This window comes from Plodia interpunctella, chromosome 13 (genome assembly GCF_027563975.2).
Source record: "Plodia interpunctella isolate USDA-ARS_2022_Savannah chromosome 13, ilPloInte3.2, whole genome shotgun sequence".
NCBI lineage: Eukaryota > Metazoa > Arthropoda > Insecta > Lepidoptera > Pyralidae > Plodia > Plodia interpunctella.
In genome coordinates, this window is record NC_071306.1 from 880,185 (window position 1) to 908,180 (window position 27,996).

A 27,996-nucleotide genomic window follows, 5' to 3' on the forward strand; every position below is an offset into this window, starting at 1 on the left:
CGTTTGAATGCATACTGAAAGATGTTCTACTCGATCCATTTCAAAATTATTTCATTATCCATTCTTAATACTGGGGGGGGGGGGGGTTTAATAGCTACTGAGGGGCACAGAAGACGAGGCAGTCCTTGGGTAGGGTGAACTTGGAGATTTCGATAAAAAATATATGGAATAGCATGATACATGCAAAGAGAGTGGGGAGGCTATTGCCCAGCAGTGGGACATGTTGGACCTATGAAAATAGATTAATGTCATGTTTCAAATTATCCGTATACCAAAACACGGAACTTCAACGCAGTTCTATTAAATAACGATACACAAAATCAAATATTATAATAGGTCAAGTTGTGTAAAGTCATATAGTAAAACTCATTCTTGTCTCTGTTAAAATTCGAAAAATCGTAATGACACCGCGACCGCAGCGGCCGAAACGCTCTGAGAACCACCCAAATGCAGGAAGGAGGGTGCATATATGTACATAATGGCTCCCTACACAATATCCCCGAACTCTGTCGAATACGGGAGAACGCATACTGGGGAATTGACGGCATGTTTGGCGGTATACGAGTATATGTCTCCGCTTACCACATACGGAGTTATGTATCTTACTATGCGAACTTATAATACTTTAATACTTTGTGGAGGCCTCACACGGAAAAGTAAGTATAACACTTCATATAATATGTATTATCTTAAGCCAAAAAATGTAATTGTAATTTTTGACTCTTATAAAAAGGGGGAGGTGTAGTGAGTGACAGAGTACGATACACGACCTAATTATTGTCTCATCTAAGCCTTGTAACTTAACCCATGTAACTTTCTATGTACCTAGATCACTTAGATTACTCAATCATCCTAGATCTAGATAACGATGATTTTATTTACAACTTCCTTCATGTATATAATAACTCCTGTTTTCTTGTTAAACGTTCAGTAACGTCAGTTACCTACGAACCTACGCCGAGTGTTTCTCACTTAATACAATCCCGCGCGCTACATTCATTTCATATACTACAAAACGAACGAGCGTCCGCCGAACTGTTCGCCGATAGTGTAAAGGCGGCGTTCACAATATAGGTTAAAATTTTGATACAAACAATGAGTAACACAAGCCGGGCGATAGCTGACCTATACGCAGTAACGCTCCATAGCATCCAGTGGCAAACATGACTGCGATAAGGGGAGTCGCGTTTCTCGCACTGGTTCTAGTGATCGGACCCGTAACTGGCCTCACACACATCAATCATCTCAACAACGAAATCATTGATAACATCACCGATACGTGGAGATTCATCAACGCTCATGACGAAGAAGACTTCTCTTATAATGTTCTCAACATGATGAAAGATATCAACAAGAGGTTGGACCTTGAGGAACAGCAAAGCAAAGGGATTGGGACAGTGATATCTTTGTTTGGACAGCAAATGAAAAGAGACACGAGATTGGAGCTGAAGTTGAATGAGATGTCGAATCTCCTGAACAGGTTAGAGGCAAGCCATAGCACGATGAAGAGTTATCTCCATTATTATGAGAGTGTAGATGTCAGCACAATCGAAGACTTCGCCAGGTACTGCGTCTCCCATGACCCTGAGGCGTTGATAGGATTGCTGGAGAGAATTCATTTGTTAGTGACCAAAAAAGAGAGTCTACTCGGGTGGAGTATTCTTGGACTCATTCTGCAGAATATTAAGGTATGTTAACTATAAGACGGAAAAGCATTATGATGACACGGATAACAAATAATTTCATAAAAAAACCCACACAAAATGCGAAAACGGAATTAAACTAACTTCAATTCATTTAAAAAATCTTGCAGTGCGTGTTTAAAATAATCGGCAATGGAGGTTCAATCGGTGAATTTTCCTTATAAAACACGAATCACCATGTTGGAAGAGGTTAGTGTTTTGAAAAATATTTTTGCTTCAAAAATGAACGAATCGTTTTCACGCATGGGCAAAACGTACTCGCATTTATTGAAGCGAATAAGGTTGTAAAATATCACTTTGATTTGATATCATTTTGTAATAGTACCTTCTATTTCATTTATAGGCGTCACCTTAAAATATTTCTCATAATACCTCATGGGAGTTTTTGCCAATAAATATAATTAGGAGCTTAAAGCACAGTATTTTTCTATGTAAAACAAAATTCAATTTAATTTTTATATGTTGATTGAGGAGCTTTAGATTTATTATACAAAAATAGTCTTGCAGCAGCAGAAAGCAGACTAAAAAATAATTTTCTACAAAATTGAAAATAAAATAGAATAGGGTAGTTGCCTGTGTATGAAATAAAATAAATAAATACATTATAAAATAAATTAGACTATCAAACGAACTCTCAAGTGAAGTTCGATCACTATTATATAAGCCGCTTCATTTGAAGATATAGTATAAATTCATCGTTGATTGATCAATTTCATTATTCTGTTCAGTTTTATTTATAATATATTTTTATTCTCAATAAAAGTATAATTTACCCGTCGATCGCGCAGAATCGAGACACAATAGTGTCACAAGATCGGCGAATTTGCACCGTTTCGATTTTTTGGCATATGGAAAAATGTGATTTGACTAATGGTAGGTAACTACCCTATTGAAGAGTTTTACATAATGTAACATATTATTCATAATAACCATTGTCCTTTGTTATCAGAAACACTAACCGGTCAAGTCAGTTATTAATAGAGAGTTATCATATTTCTTCCACAACAAGCTACTTAGACACAACAACATATAACGAATAATTTAGGAGTAGATTTACCTATCCATACGAATAGTATAAAAAACAGAGGGGTTAGTGCTGGTTTGCATTTTACTTCTCACCATCGAATCTATTCGAAGTGAGACGCAGCGAACCAATCACATTGCAGCGTGGTTGTCGTTCCGTCACAATTGCGCAATGTGATTGGTTCGCTGCGTCTCACTTCGAATCGATTCGATGGTGAGAAGTGAAATGCAAGCCCGCACACATTCGTCCACAGGTCTGCCTGTTTGTCACGATTTCACGGCTAAGCCGCTGGGACAATTTTGTTGACATTTAGAAAAAATATAAGGATAATCAACCTGTGTTTATCCTTATATTTTTTCTAAACGTGGGTGGAAACAGATGTTTGTAACTATAAATAAATCGAATTACTTCAACATTACCGCCTAAACAAGTAAATAGTAATATTTTCCGTAGGTATTCGTGTAACACCATACTCATTTTATTTTAATTGTATAAGTATGTACATAATTAGTATAGTAAATATTTATATAACGAGATTTTATTTCTAAACGAGTTTTTGCCCGCGGCTCTGTCTGCGTTTGCGGAACAGTTCTGGTCCAGGGCCAATCTATACTATTATTATAAAGAGGTAAGTGTTTGTGAGTTTGTAGTTTGAATCTCCAAAAGTACCGAACCGAATCTAAAAAAAAAATCAAAATTCTTTCAGCATTAGAAAGATTTGTATAGGCTATATTTTATTTCAAAATTTCTACGGTAGCGAAGCCCCGGGCGACATCTAGTGTTAGATATAAATAAATAAACACACGTATTACATGCGCACGTTCTTTTTTATGTCTCGGTAACCAAAACGTTTCAGATTTATAAAGATTATTGTTATTTAATAATTAAACGTATGTAACGTATAATATGTTACTATGTTATATACTAGCTTTTGCTCGCAGCTTCGTCGGCGTTGAAACTGTTATTTTTCCTGGATGAAAGTTACCCTATGTTCTTCTCCATACTTCAAACTACTATGTGCAAAATTTCAAGGAGATTGTTTTAGTAGATAGAGCGTGAAGAAAGAACAAACTTACTTTTGCATTTATTATATTAAAAATATTCATTTTTTTAAAAATTTAGTATATTTAGTAATTCTATAGTGAACGTTTGCATTTTTTTTATTTTTAACTTTTTCAAATCCGAACCAGACTTATTCCTGTTCTATATTCCACATTATTATAAAGAATGAAAACGTCATCAATGATTGTTTTTTGTTGCTTCTAATATGAATGTATATATATATATATATATATATTCAAACGAGTTAACCCTTTACCTGCCAGTCCTGCCACAGAATATGTAATGATACAAAAAAACCGCGGCGCGGATGCGAGCCGCACAAAGTATGACAATAAACTTTTTGTTTACAAACTGTGGGGTGCGGCCAATGTTGCCAGTTGCAATATTTTCCCTGATTTACGGCTCAAAATATCGACTACTTACGTTTCAATAAATTGACACTCTTGTTTTATTTGACCCTACAATAAAGCAGTCGTCGACAAATCGTGGCAGAAAGAAGAAAAAACAAATCGTTAGACATTTATAAATACAACATACATAATACATTCAAATCCTTTAAACAAGATGGCTGAACAGAACGCAAAAACTGGACATGGTCAATAACCAGCACAGGTTATTCCTTTGCATGACTCATTCATAACTACTGTTCGGCGACCATCATACTTTTCGTACGACTCACTAATGTGACGTGTGAAAGTGTTCCTTAGCATTTGGAAGCTGGGAACACTGTGACCTCGCGCGTGCAGACAACAGTACCGCGGCGTCCGTCGTCATGATCGTGCGGGTGCGATATCTATTCGCGCTGCTTGCGTTGGCGCATGTTTCGATCGCTTTAGTCGACGATGTGCTAGACATAATCAAATTAGGGAAGGAAATCAGCGAAGACATCATCAACTCATGGGACATAGTCGGGAAACCATTCAATGCGTCAGGTGGAGTGGAATTGCCGTTATTTAGAAGAAGGGAGAAGGCTGTGTTGCGGCGAATAGCTCAAATCTCACGTTCGATAGAAAAGGTTGAAGCCAGCATAGAGAGGACGAGTGGAGTGTTGATGCTGTTGACGAAGAACAATGGAAAGGGGTCGAGGTTGGAGCTGAGGTTGCACGAAATGACGGATTTGTTGAGCAGGGTTTCGGCAGCCGATGCGAAGATGAGGGAATATGTAACTCTTCAGAGGGACTTGGAAAAGATAACACTGGAGAATTTCGCCATGTGGTGTGTGTCGCATGACGCGGGTGCGTTGCCCTCCATTTTGGACCGGGTACACGCGTTAATCGCGCCCCCTCATAAACATCTGCTGGGACGGAATCTGTTCGGATTGGTTTTGGAAGACGTGGGGGTTCGTATATTACTTATTTTATTTAAGTTATTTGAAGCATTCGACGGTTTTAAGATTACTGCGATGAAACAATTAGAGGCTGCGTTGTTGTCTGCAATTTGCAATCAATATACACTTAATTTATCGACACAGTATGAGTTCATCTAACATGGTCGGTCATGTAAGTTCGTCATCATTATCCGTCTGTTCTTATCACACTTTGAGGGAGAAATATAAAAAATATCATTCATATTTATATACAACTATGTTAGCTACATGGGGAAGAATAAATAAATAATAAATAAATAAATATATTAGGACAAATCACACAGATTGAGCTAGCCGCAAAGTAAGTTCGAGACTTGTATTATGGGATACTAACTCAACGATACTATATTTTATAATAAATACATATGTATTTATTATAAAATATAGTATTATGTATATATATACATAAACATCCAAGACCCGGGCCAATCAGAAAAAGATCATTTTCCATCATGACCCGACCGGGGATCGAACCCGGGACCTCTCGGTTCAGTGGCAAGAATCTTACCACTGCGCCACCGAGGTTGTCTAAAAATAATATAGAATATCAAAAAGATAGATTGGATTGCGTGGTTCGGGACAATATGATAGTGTCTGTAACAAGGGCAACAAAGGCCCAATTAAGAATAGATGAGGTAAACTGGCCAATGGAAGTATAAATCAAATTTTTATTCCGTCGAGATAAGATAAGGCAGATGATAACGGAAATTTATAATTTATATAGGGCTATGGGCTACTACAGAACGGTATAATGAACGAATACTGAATTGTTATGAAGTTGTTAACCCCGATCTGGCCTTACGAGGTTTTCAATTACAATAAGATGTTTATAATTTTGGCAATGACGGCTGTATTTCAAACTTTTGCTCACTTCTAATCAGAACTAATTGTATCACATCCCTGATTCTAGTTTGTGCTGGAAAATTGTTTTATTTATGCCTTGCTAAATTTCTAGATTGACACGTGATTACACGATACGATTTCATTTATGTCTGTAGACATGACTGTTAAATTTTAAGTAAAAGTGTATGTCCAAACATCCATTCTGACAAGCTCGCCTCGATAATTTCCCAATCTTTAGCCATATAACGCTTATTTTTTTTTTACAAATCTATACATATATCATTAATAATTTTCATAAATATTCATTCATCTATATTTCGGCTGTTGAAATGGGTTTACGTTGTCGCAATGTCTTCCCAAAAAGTTCGATAAAAACACAAGTTACAACAAGGACTTGTTAGGAATCGACTCGTATAATGAACGTCAATCCATCTATGGTCCAACTGGCACAATTTTTTTGTTATTATTTCGCGGCAGCCGTACCTCTCGAGTCCAGCCTGTGCAAACATGACATTCCGTGATCAGGCGCATTGTTAACAAAGAACGTTGTAAACACGATCACAGTTTTAACGCCTCAATGTTGCAACAATACAAGATTGTTGTTCATGTACATTACTTAGTTTTAACGTGAACTACTTCTATGCGTCGTCAAAAAATAAAACTTTGTCAATGTACGACGATTGTACATAGTGTTAGGGCTATATGTATATTGATTATACACATTTATATAAAAGGATACGCCACAAGCTTCCTGCCCTAGTCTTTATGATAAGGCAGTATGAATCATTTTTGTTGTGATTTAAATATAGATTTTTATACAGTTTAGAGCTTTCCTTTTCTTAGCAAAATGTCCTTTTCTTACAATGTCCTTTCTCAAAATGTTCTTGTGTGTTTTTGATGATAATTTAGATAAGCAACTGATTAAAACAGTTTTTTTTTATTAAAAGGACGTTTTGAGAAAAGGACTTCATGAGAAATGGATATTTTGAGAAAGAACATTTCGAGAAAAGGACATTATGAGAAAGGACATTGTAAGAAAAGGACATTTTGCGCCAAGACGACAATTTTTACGTTGTAAGAAAAACTAAAAATAATTATATTAATACACACATATAACTCATGTTTCCCATGTTTCGGGATAAAAAGTAACCTATTATTATTCCAGGTCATTTCTACCCGTGTAACAAATTTCATAACAATCAGTCTATTAGATTTAGCGCGAAGGACAAAAAACTTCACAAACACACATATCCTCACAAACTTTCGCGTATAGGATTATATTAAGGCAATGGTGAAAGATCTATTTGAGTACCTAACCTATACTTAATTATTGTTCAAATATAACGTGCCTGCCTGGTATGAGATCAAAATGGACAAACCTGTTATTAAAAAAAAATAAAAAAATATATTAAAAAAAAAGGTCAAAACATACATAAGCTAAAAATATATTTTGTCACTATCGCACTTTATATTTTTACATATTGACAGAAAGAGACAAAACATATTTTACCTTAGAGTATGTTTTCACTTTTTTATGAATAACAGAGCTACACACACACACACACAAAATGATTATGTGACTGGCACTAACGTAGTCATTCTCGGAAGTTAAAATTGAAGTAACCATTATACTATGCATGTACGGTTATCAGCATATCTACCCATGCAAAGTCAGTTATCGTCAGTAATCCATGCAAGGCTGCATGCGCAGTGTCGTGTACCCTACAACATTGCAATTTCGTCGTTATCGCCGGTGAATAGATACCCATTCAGATTGACACAATATGTCATCAATTATATATTATTGTCTACAACTCCAACACTAAAGCACAATCGTCTGATGAAAAATATATTTAAAAAAAAAATGTTTTCTCACGATATTTTTTTCTTTACAATGAATACTTACAATAGATAATTGAATTGTACTGAGCTGTATATTATATTATAGTTAAATAACATCTTTGTTTGGTCTAAATTGTATAGTTGATTATCCGGGCAATATAGGTTTCTTTCTGTCTGTTGTTGAAATGAATGAATGAAAATGATCTGAATGTTGGAAAATGATCTTTTTCTGATTGGCCCGGGTCTTGAATGTTTATCTACATATGTATTTGTTATAAAATATAGTATCGTTGAGTTAGTATCCCATAACACAAGTCTCGAACTTACTTTGGGGCTAGCTCAGTCTGTGTGATTTGTCCTAATATATCTATTTTAAGTATTTTATTTAATTCCGATTTTAAAATACCGCCACCTACCGGTATGTATTCGCATACTCCAGCCAGTATTCAATAGCGATATTCGCAAGTCATGTCAGACTTGAACAAAATCTGTCACCAGTGCTGGTTTAACGATCAACCGGTATTCAGTAGACTTGAATAATTTCCGTCATCAGTGTTAGCAATAACACACTCGATATACGAAAGACACCGATTTATATCAGATTCATCACTGAATGTGACTGTTATGTGCACGACGATTGGTTAATCAAAGAGTTAACTGTACGCATGAGTCAGACGTCAGACGAGGTCAGGCAACTCTTGGGATTGAATATTAACATCATAAACTGGTAAACACAATAAAGTATAGCTTATGTTAAGTTTAACTTTGTTATTCGTGAAAAAAATTGAATCTTTCAATTAAAGTATGTGTCACTTTCTATCAATTTCAAATATTATAAAGTACGATGGTGACAAAACATATCATCATTTGCCTTACCTCGTCCCATCATCTGGGGTAGGCGCAAAATGTGACAAAACATTTGGCATAAAATATTTTTATTATCAATGACGGGTGTTTAATATCGCGAGTCAAGCGTACGGCTGTCCAAAGGAATTAGCTGCGGATAAAAAATATTTTAAATATTTTTTGGTTGACAAAAAATATGGTCGTATAATACAAATTACATCAATACCGGCTCAGTTGTTTAGCTGAAAGATATACTGCATTAACAATATTAGCACGGATGGATTTTAAGAATTATAATTTCAGCATTTTCGTTTTTAGATTCAAGATATTGATTTATGCACTTGTTTCATAATTGCATTTGTACGGTTGCATTTGCAAGGTCTTACGTAGTGCACTACTGGTAATAATAACAAGTTCGCTTTGCTCTGATATTGTATTGTGAGGTGATTGGCGTATGCCATATATACACATTACGAAGAACATTGCTGGTTTATCTTTGCGTTGATGCAAAGGTCAAATAAAAACTGAGCAATGTACGTGTTGATTCGCCTCAATACCCGCGAATGCGACTACACTTAGTACGGTTTACACGGTCGATTTTTTTGCTTGTTTATTTTATAAAAATAAATTTTGTAGAATACAATGTCAATTCTACTATTCATATACTACTATCTGTAACAGTACAACATTTATTTATTATTCATTAAACTTTGTTCCAATTAAATACAAATTTCCAAAAGAAATGCTGGCTTGATGTCGTTAAGGGTGATATGCGTGCCAAATGGTCAGACAACGACTATACCGACGACCGTGCGAAGTTGAGACGAAAAAGTAAGAAAGCGGACTCTGGGCTCCGACGCTCAACGGTTGAGGAAATAACCGGGAATATGCTCAGATGAGAGCGAGAGCGAGAGAGAGAGAGACAGAAAACAAACAGACAGACAAAAATTTAAAAATAATTGTCTTGGCTTCTTTTAGTCCCCTAAAGACTAAATATTTATCCCCGCTAAATCTTATGGTGTTATTAAATGTATAGATATCACGATATTTATTCTCTAATAAGGTCATCGTATAGATATAAAGAAACTAATGAGAACATGAACACTTCTCATTAACAATAATAACCAATGATTAAGATTCGCGTCAAAGAGATAAAGTTGTAAGAAATTTATCCGAAGCACGTCCTAAACGAGTTCGAGTTTAGTAATTAATTAGTGCTGTAAACACAGAATACAATAAACCGTTTATCGATAAATAAATATGGTACATAAGCCACAATAACTAACCTAAAAATAATCTCATCAAATGTCAAATCAAATAAAATCATTTCACATTTATTTTCACATGGATTTATTTAATTCAGTTGTGTATGATAAAAGTTGAATGAAACACAACGACAAAATAATAACAAACATGACAAGGTGATTTCAATGGAGTGTGACAAGTGTAAATAAATACTTCCGCACGCATTCAAATACCAGACGGGAAGCGCCGAATTATGTAAATACTCGATTGTATCCAGGTGCAGCAATATTATAGCCTAAATATTTTACTATGTAACTAACGTCGATGTTTTATTCATATGAAAACCTTAATGTAAAAGGTACATTTTTTCAAATTTTAAATAAGACACATTTATATGAGCAATTGAATATGAGCCTAATTAAACATGCATGTTATCGTGATCATAATCACAACAATACTCCAATTGACAATAAATTCGGGGAACAAAAAACATTACGCCTTATTTCGCGGTAGCTGTCAACTGACACATGCTGTTGTAATGAGAGGGTAATAACAATCCAAAATACATAAACTGATAAAATCACAATAACAGACCGTATTATTTGGAGATAAGGATCACTATACTCGCAAACAAAACATTGTGTTGAGTTAACAAAAACATATGCGGGCACATAGGCGCGAGAGCAAACATCGCAACTGATATCGATAGATTAAACTAAAACTTTCTTCGGATATCCTCAAAAGACCTTCAAAGATCAGTCCGTGAACTAAGACAATACAAAGGGAAGCCACGGAAACGTCATCAAACAATGGTATTTAATTTGCGGATAAGGTTACAGTTTCGATTGTGTAAATAAATAAGTTGGAACATCATTGTTTTGCGCAGTGTGTTTAAGCGAGTTGGGGTATCGAGTCATCTGTGTTATCGATAAAGTCGCGTCACTAGGGCTGTGCGCAGCCGGCTGTCCCCTCCAGGCGGTCGAGTCAGTGCGCCGCGGTCTGCGCAACAACACGTTTCACTTTATACGTCACGATGAGGTTAGCGGCGCTTCTAGCGCTGTTCACATTTGCTATAGCAGAAAATCTCAGCCCTGTGGACCATATTCGGAATAAGTTCTATCCGTTGGAGACAGATCTGTGGAATAATGTCACTGACACGAAATGGACGGAATCAGGACTTGGTGATGTGGAGCTAACAAAGGCGTTCATATCTTTCGACGGCGACATAGAATCAATACCGAAGAGGACCCGGCCGCCTTTGTCTTCAGTGTGGTGGTGGAAGAAGCCCGTGGAGCAGATACAGATCGTAGATGGGGTGTACAAGAATTTCATAGAATTCCTTTCAAGGCAATCGGTTCCAGGCGCTGTGCCGTCACCTATAAAGGAATGGATGGATCTGGCTGAGAATATATTGGTGGACTCGAAAACATCTGTGATCAGGGCGATAAGGCAGTTGGAGGAGTCTTTGACACACGGAGACCTATTTAGGAGGATATCGACAGGTTTACAGGTACAGTTACTACATTTGACCCTCCGTGCAATATTGGTTAGTTCCGATGGCACAGTTGCGTCAGTCGACTGCTAAAGTAGTTATACGAGTGTGTCCACGGGATTATTATCGTAAACGTCGGTGTACCTATCATAATCAAAACATTTGCGCGGTCACAGTTCAACGGTTTGTTTTCTATACGGACGTTAAAAGAATTTGAAAGTGCCTGCTTTACTTGGTGTCATGCCAGTGACCGAATTTTGTTAATTGCTCGTCTCTAGAAACAATAACGCTTCGTGTAATGAACTAATTAGAGTTAATTAATATGACCATGTTAATTTGTTATGTCCATTGAGATTACGCTTTGCTCAGACAATTCAGAGGATTAAGAATATTGACTTACTATCTGTTGATCATGGCTCTACCCGCAGCAAAAAGTACCCAATATCACACTCCCAACTATCTCCTCAGCAAAAATCATCACAATCTAACGCTCGGTTCTGATGTAAAAGACAAACAAACTAACATATTTTACCATTTATAATATCAAGAATGGATTTAATTGCGCCGGCTTATACACAACTTCAAAAAAAACTAAGTAGAAATGAGCATTAACGCCTATAAATAAATTTACCGTTTCAAATAACAGTAAAACTATATGTAGGGAAAGCGTTTCGCTATTATAGAAACTATTTAACTACAAAATCCCAGGAAAATGGCTCTAAAATTAGAGTTACAAAAACTTTTCTAAGAACTATTGGTAAAAACTCCTTGTAGTAAACGAGTTTCACAGAAAAACTAACCTTGTTTCTATGCCAATATAGTCCACTTTAACTCGTAATATCGACAGCTATTATGATGACTGAGCCGTATTAGTAAACATATTATTATTTGCACGATCACATTCCTTAGAGCTGTGTGAAAAATATATCTAGGACAAGTCATCAGATTTCCTGATCTAACGCCATGATTCATACAAACAACAAAGAAACTCTGACGGCGAAAACTTGTCAAATAACTGGGCATCTTCTACATACATTTATGTAAATTTACTGGTTACTAAGGAGAGAAAAATGCAGAAGCTTTTGTATGAATGCACAGTACAGTAAACGATATAATTAGGATTCTAATCAAATATTTAATTGTATGAAAGGGCGTGTCATTATTTTAATAATCACTGAAACTGTGTTCAGTCCTTTAATACTATCCAATAAAATTAAAACTAAAGTTAGAATATTGGCTAGTAGTTTGTAGCTTTGGTAAATATCATTTAATTCAGAATAAAACGTGAAAAAGTGCCTGTGTGATGGCCTAATTTCTGAATAAATGATTTTATTTTGATATTGGCTGTTCTAGACAAATAAATCCACCAATGAGCAGGATATTTATGGATTGAAAAGTCCACAAAACTGACCAGACCAAGAAATAGAAAACCAAAAGTACTGTATAAATAAATATACATTAGCAAATATTTTTTAAAATTTAATACTAAAATAAAATACAGTAAATAAAAACACAGGATCCTCACATTCTTCAAGGTTACTTAGCAGTTATTATACTATATTACCAGAAATTAATAAATTGCCCGTGAACCAAGCTCATTAGATCGATATGCAATGCATAATTAACATTATCAATGTTATTGTTATAATCTTAGTGCGAAACACGTAAACAAATGAACGTTCACGTTTTGGCACAGATTCCTAGTAAACAAAGCTCTATGTCACAAAATCTATAAATAAGAAATAAAGTTTGTGTTTGAACATATAATCTAGTTTCGGTATAACAATTCTGTGGAATCTAATTTTTTTTTTTAATTAAAACATTATTATTAAAGATACGTTTCTCTTTCGGTGTATGCTAAAAATCACGATTCCACTATTCGGTCGGCCACAAAAAAATATTGGTTGGAACAGAACAGTGAATTGCGCCGAATCAAATTGACTGCCACTCACAAACTACATTGACATTGTACGATGATAGTCTCTAAGTAGAGCGTAGGCAGTATTGGAAACAGATGATGGTTAAGAGGCCAGCCTGTGGATCGAAAGGTCCCAGGTTCGAATCCTACTCGTGCCACATGAGTTTGTATACCAATCTGACTCATGTATATTATAGTTTTCATCGTTCACCACTTGCTTCCGGTGAAGAAAAACATCGTGAGGAAACCTGCACACTGGTTGATTCTTATTAACTTGTGTGTGAAATGGAGAAGGCAATGGCAAACCACTCCATTAATAATGCCAGGTTGTAGTACGTACCTGTAAGTAACAACCACGACCCTCAGCTATGAGGAATACGACTATGAAGAAGAAGGTAGAATATGTACCACATAAACTAATATCGATATATAAAAATACTAGCTCTGGCTTCGCCCGCGTAAATTTCCCACGTGGACTATTATTTTTCCGGGATGAAAGGTACCATATGTCCCTTTCCATACTTCAAACTACGTGTATGCAAAATTTCAAGAAGATTGCTCCAGTAGATAGAGCGTAAAGAAATAACAAACAGACAAACAATTTTACTTTCGCATTTATAATATTGGTTAGGATTTCCTCATCACGCTCTATCTACTCAACCAATCTTCTTGAAATTTCGCATACCTATAGTTTGAAGTATGGAGAAGGACACAGGGTACCTTTCATCCCGGAAAAATAACTGTTCCCGTGGGAAATTAACGCGGACGAAGCCGCGGGCAACAGCTAGTATACGATAAATTAACGAAAAATGTATGGATTCCAGGATGAGCACCCCGACCTGTGCGAGCTGCAGATGTCGCAGCACCAGCTCATCTACGACATGTACAACACGATATCGTTGGCGGAGATCAAGGGATACGCTATGATGCAGTTCTCCTGGATGCTGCTCAGGATATACGGCAAAGGTGATTTATGTGACTTTTAGTTTTTTTTTTTGTATTTTCTTCAACCATTGTGCACCCATTGTGCAAGTGCAGGTCTCCTTATGTACACGATTTTTGAATTTTATTTAATAATTTACCACAGTTAATAAAAACAATAATATAACTACATTTTAGCCCAAAAAAATTACATCCGGGAATTATTTTTTTCCAATTAGAATTTGTAATATGATTTTCATAATAGACAACCCTACCACTATGTAACTAAAGTTTTGCTAACAGTTGAAAGTATGATTTATACACATGCGACGGATCCCGCCTTAGAATAGAAATTAAAAAGTTGTGGACGTCGTACGAAATCAAAATCAAAATCAAATCATTTATTCAGAAATTAGGCCTTCACAGGCAGTTTTTCACGTCATAATCTAAATTAAATGATGTTTCCCAAAGCTACAAACTACTAGCATTTCGGAACGACCACTGCTGAGAAGAAATGCCGAAAGAAACTCATTCAAACAGTGTTGGTCCCTATTATGCCAGAAGGGCTTACCATTTTTTAAATATAAATTTTTATCAGTTACATAACATGTAAGTACATAACGAGGCTACTAAGGAATAGAAGCCTTAACCGCTGAGCTGGCAACTGCACTCGCAAAGGGGATTTAGGTCGGCTTTGGCGAATTTAAAATCGATTAAAGTCTATTTTCCAAACGGACCCAAGGTTTTGATGCGTCACCGTCAACGCCGAGAGCATACCAAGAACTCACGCACATAAAACATAATAGACTAATATACTCATACCTACAAAGATAACCCGAACCCTGAAAACAAATTGCGTCATAGCGTAGAAATAATAAAACAATCGAAGGCAATATTATTATCCTCTGTTGTTTTTCCATAATTAACATTGAATAAATATAATTTAAAATCTATTGCCCATTTATAATTCGAATTCACATCAAAAACATGGTATCCGCTTTAACTACATTACATAGGGCCGAATATTGAAAGACAAAATGAATTCCAATAGGCTCTTCGAACTTAACATTTTCAACAATGTTTGCTATACATAGAATTTTCGAAGGTCCGATAGCAAACAAATCTAATTAAGGTTTTTTGCGTTGAATTACAGGAAACTTCACCCAAGAAGCAAGCCTCACGAGACAAAGGTATGGCCAGAGAACAAATCAGACTGCGGCGGCTGCCAGAGCAGCGCTATCGTTGGCCAAACGCGATCTGCATCGGTGTGACCCTGAGGTCCATAAAGAAGGTTAGTATTTATGACAATCTATATATATAAAACTCTTGCGTTACTGAGTGGCTGACTGACAGACAACGTACAGCCGAAATTACTGGGTGTAGGAAGCTGAAATTTGGCACATAGGTGAGCACTAAGAGAGTATTTTCGGAAATTCCACCACGAAGGGGTGAAAAACTTTTATATGAAAGTTCTACACCGTTCAAGTTAGTCACTTGAAAATTTGGGTTTTAGTTGTTTACAAGACTTAATACAATTTTCAAGATAAAAAATTGGTAAACATACTCTTCATCATTTTTCTTAAATAATGACCGAGATTTTACTATAAAATTCACACGGGCGAAGCCGCGAGCTACAGCTAGTACATGATAAAATGACAAAAGATGGACAAGCGTCCATTTAAACTTAAATTTTGGTTAGGGGCAAGAAAAATATGATATAATGGATCCGACTGGACCTGGAAGGGGCAAACCCAAACGTGTTGTCTTGTCTCGTCAATAAATTCCTAATGATCTGACAACTAAGGAAAGCGGATTCTGGGCACCGACGTTTAGTGGCTGGGGAAGATTTTATAATTTGTCGTTCGTTGAGGTTTAGACCATGACCCACCATGTTGGTCCAGCGCTGGTTGGTGGGTCCACTCTTTTGGATTTATTTAAGCTTCAGGCTTATGGCAGACTCTCGTTTCTAGTCAGTATACAGTACAGGTTTTAATTTTATAACGAGTCATTAAAAAATTCTAGGCGTAACCTACGAGATGGTGAAGCGTCTCCTTCAAGGCTACATCGAAAATGAAGTGGACCTAAACTCGGACGGAACCTGCAGAGAGAATTGTGCCTATTACACCGTGGCGGAGAACAAGGGATGCTTCAAGGACCAGTTCTGCTCCAAGCAAAAGGCTTGTAAAGGCAGGATCATTGATTGCACCTTCGTCGAATCGGACATGTGGGTTTGTCAGCCGGTGAGTGCTTTTTTATGTGATGGCAAGAAAATATTTAGTATGTCACAGAGTGTTTGTCAATTTGTTATCGACACGCAAATGATGCTGACTGGAAGAAATCCCTTTCTGGGATAAGTTCGCCTTTGTACGCGTCTCTTTCCCTCTGCTTTCTCTGAACTACTAAATGATAGATAGTATGATTCCCATGTGAGTAGGTTTAGGTGTAAAATTTATTATGTGGACTGGAAATGAAGATGATAATTTGACTAAATATTATCAATTAACATTACAGAACAGCTGGTACGACCATAGGCGATATCAATGGATCAAATACGAAAGCGGGCGTACACTCGGACACGCTGATACTTGCTCAGGGATCACGACCAAGGTATTTCATTCATGTGCTAAGGATTCTTGTGAACCAAGCAAATTCAATTTCGTGTCAATGACATGACACTTAAACGTGTTCTAATTCATTGGAACAAACATTTAACACTATACCATGATACACATAGTATTCAGCCACATTCTCTGAACCGGTATGAAAAACAAGCAACGAAAATATCACAACAGCGTAAAGACTGCAGCGTACAGTACTGCAGCGTACTGAGCGCAAGAAGGGGCTGAGTAATGGGGGGGGGAATCCATAGTTTATGTGGTTGTATATAATTATGTCTGTTTCCATGGGACACGGGAAGAAAATAAGTATATTTTCCTCAACACTCACCTCATACACGAAAACACTAATGACTACAGAGTCTACAATGAGCTACCATTACAGAAGTGATTCCCAGGTGGACTCTTGGTGGCGGTGGTTGTTCTGGCACTGTTCCTACTGCATGTGCCTGTGCGACGACATCGGCTCCCCAGAGACCAACCGCTACTTCAGTCTGCACGAGGCCACGGTTGACGTCGACCACAAAAAGTTGGTTTAATACCTTCGACGGATACCCGCACTAGTCTAGCGTTTCTTGGGGCGTTAATTTTGTAGATTTTGCTCGAATGTGATGAAGAGTAAGATTTAGTGCGTCTTCTATTGCAAGAAATTAGGGGACGGTTCGTTGTAACATCGTTTACTGATTCCCTGGGACTAAAAGGGATTAATCAGATAATAACCAGTTTTATTCTCTCTCAGGTGGACTCCTGGTGGAGATGGAACTTGCTACACTGCTCGTACTGTTTTTGCCTGTGCGAGGAAGATGTCCACGACAACGGCACCCAAAGATTCTTCAGCTTAGTAGAGGCTTTAGCAGACTTTGATAGAAACAAGTCAGTGAACGATGAGGTGTTTGTGGAACTAACATAACCAATTGGGCCGTTTCACCGTAAATAAATTCTTCGTTTCACATAAACTTTGGTTACAAACATTTATTGACGCAGGAGTTTTAAATGCTTTTGATGTTGTGTTAATTTCGTGTTTAGTTAGGGTTTTGGTAAACAATCTACCATAAAAACCAGTCTTATTGTGGTCGGTTTTAAGCTTTCACGACAGAGGGGACATTGTCCTTTCTCTTGCTTAGCCCACCCTATAGTTAAACTAACAGCATGGCTAGGTGTGCGGGTATCCACCGTTAATTAACCGACCATTATCACCAAAGCATTATCACAATAATTACATCAACAATTTCCAGGGTTGTGACTGGTATTCGTCTCGTCAAGCACGGAAGAGTGTTCCATCTTCAGGTCAGCGAAGGAACTCTTGGAGAACGGGGTTCAGTGACCCCTGGATCTTGGGTCGAGCTGAAGAGCAAATTTGACCCTGAAGACTACGAGGTCACGGAGGGAGTGGATTTTCACACTTTGACTTACGAAAAGAGAGCCATAGATTTGGACGAACTAGAATCGCCTTCAGGGCATGTTATGACTGGTGCAAGGTAAATCACTTTTCTAACAAGTCCGTTCAAAACAACTCCTGAAAAACTGATGATTAAATCATATGAATAAAGCTTATATTTAGTAACAGACGTTTGATAAACAGATACATTAATCTATTGAGGAAACGTAGACCGCGTAGAAATTTATGTTACTATCTGAAAATCACCGCAACAATCCCAAATTCTCTCCGTTGCAAAATCTGATGTTGAACATTAATTTTCAGGTTTAGAATGATCGGTGCCCACTTGCACTTCGAGATTCGCGCCACGCCCTTCAACTACACCACGGGCAGGCTGTCACCGGAGAGAAGTCTATGGATCAGCAACGACAACACCGACGGCACGTTCAGTCCCAGGTAAATTTCTTTTCACCCTCGCGTGTTTCTGGTTTAATTGTTGGTTGTGAGTAAAAATAAATCTATTAATTTTGAAGATTCGACTGTGATTTTACGACCTGCCTGACGTCAACCCTCTTTGGTAATTCTGTTATTTCCTGAAATGTATTATCTGAAGCTTTTCCATGGCACTAATCATTTTGGATGCACTTTGTAGGTCCTTCTTCATTCATCCCAGATCAGGATATATAGTTTAGCGAAAACCACGAAGATATTTCATCGGCATTTAACCATTAATTAATACTTAATCTTATCAATTGCAGAAAAAAGCTCGATCTGACATCACCAGACATCCCGACTCGGTCCAACGTGCCCCTCCCGGTGGATTCCATCCACGATCAGTACATGGAGTTCACACACAGTGACATGAGCAAAGACGCGGCGCAGAACACTGTGCCTTACATCGACATACAGCCAGTGCAGCCGCTGAAAGGTGAATATATTTGTCTCTCTTTGACCACTAACGATGCCAAAGACCGTGCAAAGTAGAGGAGAAAAAGTAGGACAGCGATCCCAGGGTTCCGTCGTTCTATGGCTGATAAAGAAACCGGAAAAACGCCCTGATGAGAGAGAATGTGTTCAGGACATAAGGTTGGTGTGTATCTTTTCTAGGAGAAGAGTGATAGAGCTTATTATTCCTTGTCCAAAGAATGAGGAATAATTGGCACAAGTTTTTTTGCTTTCAAGATCTCGTTACTAACTATAACTAGATAAAATACTAAGCTTATAGCGGATAACATTCTGTGATAACAAAGCGTGTTGCTGATATTAATTATGTCAAGATATGATAAAGCATATTGCTAACAAACGAACCAATAAATAAAACTTTTAAAATAATTTTTTTGATGGCAAAGCGTGGGTCGAAGGAAAATATCTTGGCTGCGCAACATCAAGGAGTGGGACGGGGATAGCAAGTGCCGCCCAGCTGTTTCGCCACGCTAAGGATAGGGAAGAATTTGCCAAATTGATGGCCAACCTTCGTTGATCGGAGAGGCACCCCAAGAAGAAGATTTACAATTTTACTTTTTTATTTCAGGAGCGGCTTTACTAAGCGGCGCGGGTATAATTCACCGCGGAATCCCAGGGTCCGGTGGTTTCCTAGCGGCCAAAGTGATCACATACGACTTCTCTCACCACGTTCAGGCAGAGATGCCTTCCGAGGAGAACTACCACGAGGACGACACTACGGACTTCGTACCGATGGTCAACTAATGGTAGGGTTGGATCGTGGGAAGTTGAGCTTTGTGACTATCGTGATAAGGTCCGAAATTTGATTATGACTGCTCCATGTTTAAATCATTTCATCGCACTTGTTCAGCATTTACACTGCAATTGAAGGCGCCAAAGTCAGTTTTATCGCAATAATCATAAAGTTCATTCTTCAGTGTATGCAAGGGAACAAAAAATTAAGCTTCCATCGGTTGCGTTATTCCCTTGTTGTGAGCGAGTGGATCAAATAATTTTACTATAATTTGCTATAGCTATTAATTAAAACGATTGGAATCTGTTTAAGTCTTTTGGATGTTGGAAATTGAAGTTTTATGAAATACATTTTTTTTTAAATCAAATTCAGATATACCATATGTCATGAAAATTGTGATTTTGACTTAGACATAAGAAGTCTTAGATCAAAAACTCTGTAATTTAATTATTAAGATAATTATAATAAGATTAAAATTTTAATACTAATCTCCGTTGTGAAAATGAGCAAAGCCACATACAAACACACAATAGTAAATGCGTCAAGAAATTGCGCAATCATTTTATATAATCTTTCACAATTGCTGATATTTTTGATGATTGTCATTGCATTGTTTCGATCGATTGATTTAATGCGGATTTTTTTTACATATCATCTCAATAGTAATAGTAAAAAGTCAGTATAATTTTGAAGTATTTTCGCACTGTTTGTGGTTATTAGCTAGTTTTCACTCAAACTCCTTAGTCATGTAATCTTTTTTACGTAAATTAGAATGCATTTTGTATGAATAATTATAAGAATTGAAATTGTGGTTTTATTTCACGTGAAGTCCCACTGTAAAGTTGCCTTACTTAGTTTTTTGAGATCATAAAAGCGTTATAAATATAAATAATTTTACTGCACCTAGCGTAAAATACGCTAGGCATATTTCATTTATCCGTGTAAATAAGTTATCAATATAGAGGCTTTGTCAATGTGGTGGTATTCATTAATTAAAGTCACAGTGTAAATGTATACCTCAGTCAATGAAGTAACATACCTGTGGGTACATTTTGAAAAAAAAATCAACCTGTTTGAGATAAGTACATACAAAATAGTTAATTCAGTAGTGTTACTAACAGACGTAAGTTTAAAACATAAAGTAATTTCCCTCTTGCCACATTGGCAATTGAGTTACAAAACCAATTGGCAAAGAACTAACATTTTACCTGAAAATTATTTATAAACAACTAGCGAACTCTCAATAGGAGAGTGAGTGAGTGAGTGAGCGACTGACCTGCACGCGCAGCGGATGGTGCGCGAGGAGCGCGAGCAGGTCGGCGGGCGGCAGCACGTCCGCGCACGAGAGGCGCAGCGCGCGCGCGCCGCCGCACAGGAACGCCGCCAGGTAGCGGTGCAGCGGGAAGTGGAACGACGCCTGCATCACTGACGGCGTCGACTGCCGGACCAACCAATCCTTCTTATATACCTATACCTATACCTGTACTCGTCTCATACTCGTCTCATACTCGTCTCCCGTGGGAATTTTGGATAATATGTAACTTTCCAATGGTGAAATATTTTTTTAAATCGGTTCGGTAGTTTCGGAGATTACCCCCGCCTCAAACATACAAACGCTTAACTCTTTATAATAATAGTTTAGATAACATACTTAATATAGATAAACAACTGTAAACCTGACCAGGAATCGAACCCAGGACCTCCAGTGTAGCCGTCCGGCATGATGACCATTAGATCACGGAGGCTATCAAGTTATGGAAAACAAATTGACAATCTTGAAATAGTATTAATTTATATTACTTCCATCGCTCGAGTAAAAAATTAATATCAACATACTACACAGACATTTGATTAAATTAAATTTAAAATATTTAAGATAAGCTCGCTGCGGGAATACAAGCCTAGCGTGTTATACAAATCAATATTTTAACACGCTAGACGCGTTTTCGGAAGTCGAATTAAGGAACTATGTTATAAACGGCATCGGAATATATGAAAATACGCCATCGTTTATTGAATCCAAATTAGGCATTTAGTTATTTCAAACTATCTTCATTAACTATTAAACGTTAACAACTTTTTATTATCAAAATTTTGTTAGATTTTTCGCGTTTTACTATCGTAGAAACTCACCCTTTCCGTATGAGGCATAGTGAAATGTACAGCGTCGAGCCACTCCTGTAAATACGTCAAGGCGGCCGCTATGATGCGGCGACACAGCGGCGCTTGCGCAGGCTCTGTGAGGTGCGACAACACCGACCACATCGGGTACGCGGCGGCTTCTAGTTCGCAGGAGAACGCGGCGTAATAGGAGGAAGGCTCAAATTCGATGTGGCTGCCGACTTCGCGGACGTTTACGTTCATGCCTGAGAAAAACGTGAAAATTTTAAAAAAATATTGTATTTTTGTCTAATATTTGTGGTCATAACATCGTCAAATACGCCAGGCGTGTTGAAAAAAAAAATACACGCCGGGCACATCTGACGATCTACACGACACACTTGGCGTAATTTTACGAATAATAAAACCTGTAATATAGCTAGACGTCGTTCGTATCATAGCAACGACTGTAACAATAAGTTGGGTTATAAAATTTCGAAAGTTTATACAGGTACAATATCTTAATTAAATGAATCCTGAGTAAGAGTAAGTGAAGCATAAGATGAAGCGTTTTCATCGCTTTTAACCCTCAAACATAGGCTGAAATAACAAAAAAAAAAACATTTACATTAGAAAAGATGCCAAACATATACAAACCTTGCAACATGGACAGAAACTCGAACCACATATCGACCAACGAGTCATCCTGCAGAAAGAGCAACGCGACACTTTTATGCGATAGCACGTTATTGAAATCCGACACCAGTGGCCAATAGCAGTGTTCCTTCATGACCCTTCTGGTACAATCTATCACGTAGTGGAAGTTCTTCGCTGGATCGTGTAAGGTGTTTTGAACAAGGATTTTCCCCATCATCAACCTTAGCGATAGGACCATAACGTGCAGTAAGTGTAGTTGTTGAACACAGCGTAGTGCTAGGGCCTCGTTGGAGAACAGTTGGACGGACATGTGGACGACCCTGTTGGAGAGAGTGTCGGGGTCATTGGCCGCCTCCAGCACCAGCGGGATGCGGGCGTAGTGGAGGACAAACGTGCGCGTCAGGTGCTCCTGGAAGATATACTCGATGTTAGTAAATGGCGCGAAATGAATGCTAACTTATTTGAAATCCATATCCATGTGGTGAACGCTGAAACTGATGTTATAAACGCGAAATTCACGCCTTCACAGCTAAACTATTGGGCCGATTTTGTTGAAATTTGGTACAGATCTGAAGAAATACAGGATATCAGGCAGACCTGCTAGAATCTGATTTAAACTAGTTTTTCGCCGCGAACTTAGACCTCGCGAACACAATAAATTTTGTAAAAATTTTTACAAAATTTATTGTGTTCGCGTGTTGTATTATTTTACAAAAACGATTTAAACGATTTTGATGCCCTACGAACTTAAAAATTCTATTGACAGATCCTATTAATTTTCATCAAAATCAGACCAACGGTTCGAAAGTTATCGCGTTACAAACAACAAACAAACATACATACATACATACATACATACTTACATATATACATACATACATACATACTTACATATATACATACATACATACATACTTACATATATACATACATACATACATACATACAAAAAATGTATTTTGCCCCAAGTTGATTTGTTGAAATGTTTATTAATGTCGAAATTCTTTTAAAATACTGTAATAATATAATATAAATATAATATAAATACTGACAATTTCTTTTATAGTTATACCTATAGATACACCATACGACGCAACTCTACTCCTTCCGTTCTGTCTTCCCCGTAAGGGCTAAAGACGTGATACTGTACATGTATCTATCGTGGACTTCGGGAAATTGAGTTTTACCTTATAATCCTGGTCGGGCAGCATGTTCAGCAGGAAGCAAACGATGTTCTGAGGGAACTCGTATTTAAACGTCCAGAATATGAACTCGTCCAGGAGCGTGTTGTGTTGCAGACGCGGCGCAAGCGCAGGCAAGTGCTTATATCTGGAATTAACACGAGTCATTTCATTTCAACCTCATTTCCATTACGACACTAGTTACATTAAAATATTTTTTCAAAATTTTCTCGTGTAACCGTCAAATTTTATAATTCACTAGCGACCCGCCCTGGCTTCGCACGGGTGCATGCATGTTATACGCTTACAAACCTTCTCTTGAATATAACAAAAACCCGCATCAAAATTCGTTGCATATTTTTAAAGATTTAAGAGACAGACAGCGGGAAGCGACTTTGTTTTATACTATGTAATGTAATAATAATGAAGAGATACTTACTCGTCAGGAGGCTCGGGCGCAGGGAAGGAATCGATAGCTTTCTCGTACATTTTGTTAGATTCTGCCATGTAACAGCCATACTCTGTGTCTGGGAATGGCGGCTCCACCAGGTTTCGGTACATCTGAAAAAGTTGAAACGAGTTTAAAAAGAAACAAAAATTTATTATAGAGTTAGAGCTATCATCTCACTTTTATCCAATTTCTTTTATTTATTAGCGAAAATGATCTGAACAAATTATGCTTCAACAGATAAACGGATTTTAATAGAAAATAATAGCTTTACAATTTAGTCGCAATGAAAGATTAGATATAACTTAACACGGCGACATGTTAAGGACAAAACCCAATCTTCGATATGCACAAAAACTTTGCTTACGCGATGCAGTTTTCTAGCATTTCTACTTAATTACGTACAGCGCCATCTGCTGCACGCGTGCTGTACTATTTAGTAGCTCACCTGCGGATTTATGAGAGCCTTGGTCATGGCGGAGCGCATTAGGTCGCCCATATTGTTGAACTCCATCAGCATCTGCACGTACAGCTCGCACTCGTGGACTGCTATACGGTAGCTGTCCGAGTTGTTCTGGGAGCCCGATGAGAAGCTGCGATATTGGAATATAAGGTTAAAGCATGGCCCAAGAAGTGCCGACTTGAGGTGTGTCAGTGAACTGACAACTAAGGAGGCCGTGCCAAGTGGAGGAGAAGAATGCGGACCCTGGGCTCCGGTGCTCTATGGCGACGGAAGCAATCGGGACGCTTAGATAATAGATGTTAGGGATCTCGTGAAATCGACCGAGGCTAAAAGTAATATCACTCTCCAGCTTTTCAACTGTCTTCACATCAAAAATCACCTCTTTATAATGCTCGGTTTTGACGTGATAGAAGGGCAAACAAACAACATTTAATAACGTAATAACTGGTAATGAGCCAGGGGTACACATTTAATACACCCACCCATATAAAACATCTTAACATTGAAAATATCAACGAATGGGCTTTGAGCAAGCAAGGCGTTGAGACACTACCCGATTAGTAGGAGGCGTTTGTTTGTTTATTTGTTAGTTGGAAATTAAAATGGACCTAGATATCGTATCCAACTGGAGACGAAAAAGTTGTAAAGCTGACCCTAGGCTCCGACGTTCAATGGCTGAGGAGGTAAGCTCAGAGATTTCGCATGCAACAAAGTTCCTGATCTCAGGAATAAAAGAAAACCTATTTCTTTTTAATTAAATATCTCGTTGAATCGTGCCAGCCTTGTGCCAGTTTTGGATTCCATATAAGTGCGTTAAGGTTTCTGCAGGTAGCTTCTGTACAGTTATAAATAATCAGTGGCCACCATATTTTAAAAGAGGCCTATGTTACTTCTGATGGTTTCGTCTGTGCAAAAATTAATCACAATATTTATTCATTCTAAACAAAAATACAAATGTTTTCTCTTTATAATATTACTTCATATGGATAGTATGGATAACTGTGCAATGAACATGCATTTGCATGGCGCGGCTTCAATTCCCGCTCGATACCAGATTTTTTTCATCTCATTATTATTTTAAAAAATAAGTTAAAAAGCATGTGTAACATGTATAACAAATCCAATTAAATAGACGCTTTAGTGGGGTATGTTGATTAGTTAAGAGTTCCTGCTACTCTCTAATGAACATACTATACGTCGGCGTGAGACGAAAGAGATGAATTCATTCAGCCGAACTGGCATGGTCTCGATAGCTCAGTGGTCAAGAGCACTGTCCCGGGTAGACAGAGGTGAGTGTTCAGATTTTTTTCATCTCATTATTATTATCAAAAACATGCATTGTGCAACAACACAACGAATAAACTGACCTGTTCTCTCTAAAATGCTGCAGCAGCCGCAGTATGAGCCGCGGCATCATGGCCTCAGCGACGCACATGAGATCAGCTGGGACGGTGCCAGGGTGGGGGCATTTGTTACCGTGGTTGCTGCAGAACCTGCAAATAAACAAATCTCATGAGTATAGTATGAAACAGACTTGGTGAAATAGTCCCAGAATGGGAGGACTGATCACCCTGTGCTCCGATGCTCTATGGCTGAGTAAGAAACAAGAAATGTAATCGTTTCTTATGCTTACATTTTGTTCCGGTATGAAGGGTGAGAGAGGCAGAGTAATTAAAGGGTACTGCGGCAAGACCTCAGGCGACTACGAACGAGAACGAGACGAACTCGGCATCATATGTGTGTGTCGTGACATCCCTGGTGTTGCAGGCGTATATAGGTTGCGGTGACCACTTCTGATTAGGTAAGCGTCATGCCTATTAGCTGCTTGGTATTATAAAAATATTTTTCTAAGAAACTATCTGCGAAATTTCCTATAAAAACGTTCTGTTTTAAATAGGTAAACAATAAGTCGTTTAGTCGAAGGATTATTGGAATGACTGCCTACTGGGTCATATATTTTTTACCCTAACTATACTACAGAATGGATTTAATTTTAATCATAGGTTAAAATAAGGGTATTTTTTCTAAATAATTGTTGCAATCATAGAAGTTCCACTTGTTACTATTAATGTAATTGGATCGTTTTTCTAATAATTATTGTAATGATTGTTTTTGTAATACTCATGTCTTCCGTCTATTTTAATGCAATTTCTTATCTACACATCTTTGTTCGTTAAAACCAAGCGGGGAAATAAATATCTTTATCTTTAACAATACACACAGTACGAAAATTACAATTTACTATATGTGCCCCGGGGCGTCGCTATGTGAAAAATTCAGTACAAAATGTACACTATGTGCTACTTTTCATCGAAATTTGCCAAGTATGCCTATGAGACCGCGTGAAATGGAGGAATATTGACGAATCAGACCCTGGACTATAATAATAATAATTTGGGTAGAGAAGAGGATCAAATTAGCATGGGTGGGCACAGCAACCAGCAAATACAATGAACATAATGATAAATATACATACATTTACTTACATAAATAGATACATAAACAAATAAATACAATATAACTAAACATACATAGACATAAACACTTATACAAACAGAAATATGAAGATTTGTACAAATGAACAAGACAATAATACTTAATGATAAAATAATTAATCAACATGAAAGATAATACTCCTTGAGACGTTTTTTGAAGGTGTCTAAAGTTTGAGCGGTGCGCACATCGAGGGGCAGAGCATTCCGAAGTCGAATAGCCTGTACTGTAAACGATTTCGAGTATTTTGCGAGAAGAATGGGTGGGAAAAGTGAGTCGCAGGGTGCAGACGGATCGGGTAGGACGTTTCTGTGCCTCGTGTGCAGGAGGGAATAAAAAGTATACTGAATAAAAGTGAAAGAATGTGGTAATTACGACGTAGTCGGATTGGGAGCAACTTGAGTTATAGCAGCAGCCGATATAGCAGCTATAGCTGAGGAAAACATCAACAAATGAGCTCAGATGAGAGAGAATCAGCTTAGGTGTAGAGTTTAACATCTTATTAGACAATTCTGATCTAACAAGATGTTAAACTCCACATCTATCCCAATCACAGATATGACGTCATATTCACGGTCACGGATAAAGTTACACGGTCGAATAGAACACGCGAATGTCAAGGATACGGGCTAAGGTCGAAGGGCAACCGTCTCTTTCTTGCTGTACACATTGGTAAAGGAAAGGACGAGTAGAAAGACCTTAA

General features: G+C 37.6%; 2 protein-coding genes across 7 annotated transcripts in view; one reads left to right on the top strand and one right to left on the bottom strand.

Annotated features, from left to right (window-relative positions):
* The window catches only part of Ubr3 (Ubr3 ubiquitin ligase), a 68,349-nt gene that overhangs the window by 26,074 nt on the left and 14,279 nt on the right, over positions 1–27,996 (bottom strand). Inside the window, exons 3-9 of the mRNA XM_053753812.2 lie at positions 26,168–26,293; positions 24,786–24,930; positions 24,329–24,450; positions 23,896–24,037; positions 22,709–23,117; positions 22,085–22,317; positions 21,228–21,389 (exon numbers count right to left, since the gene is read on the bottom strand). Of these exons, the coding sequence (XP_053609787.1) occupies positions 21,228–21,389; positions 22,085–22,317; positions 22,709–23,117; positions 23,896–24,037; positions 24,329–24,450; positions 24,786–24,930; positions 26,168–26,293 (1,339 nt within the window). The remainder of the gene's footprint in view (positions 1–21,227; positions 21,390–22,084; positions 22,318–22,708; positions 23,118–23,895; positions 24,038–24,328; positions 24,451–24,785; positions 24,931–26,167; positions 26,294–27,996) is intronic.
* On the top strand, positions 1,143–20,757 carry orion. Of its 6 annotated transcripts, none has more exons than XM_053753815.2 (10): positions 1,143–1,688; positions 14,166–14,307; positions 15,416–15,553; positions 16,285–16,502; positions 16,774–16,869; positions 17,617–17,750; positions 18,113–18,355; positions 18,580–18,711; positions 19,014–19,183; positions 19,787–20,757. In XM_053753815.2, the coding sequence occupies exons 1-10, from the start codon at positions 1,164–1,166 to the stop codon at positions 19,960–19,962; spliced, it is 1,974 nt and encodes a 657-aa protein (XP_053609790.1). In that variant the 5' UTR covers positions 1,143–1,163; the 3' UTR covers positions 19,963–20,757. The 6 variants fall into 6 exon arrangements, with proteins under 6 accessions (XP_053609790.1, XP_053609791.1, XP_053609789.1 ...); XM_053753816.2 differs by lacking the exon at positions 17,617–17,750 and adding an exon at positions 17,276–17,406 and having other exon boundaries at positions 1,144–1,688; XM_053753814.1 differs by lacking the exons at positions 1,143–1,688; positions 17,617–17,750 and adding exons at positions 4,537–5,128; positions 17,276–17,406.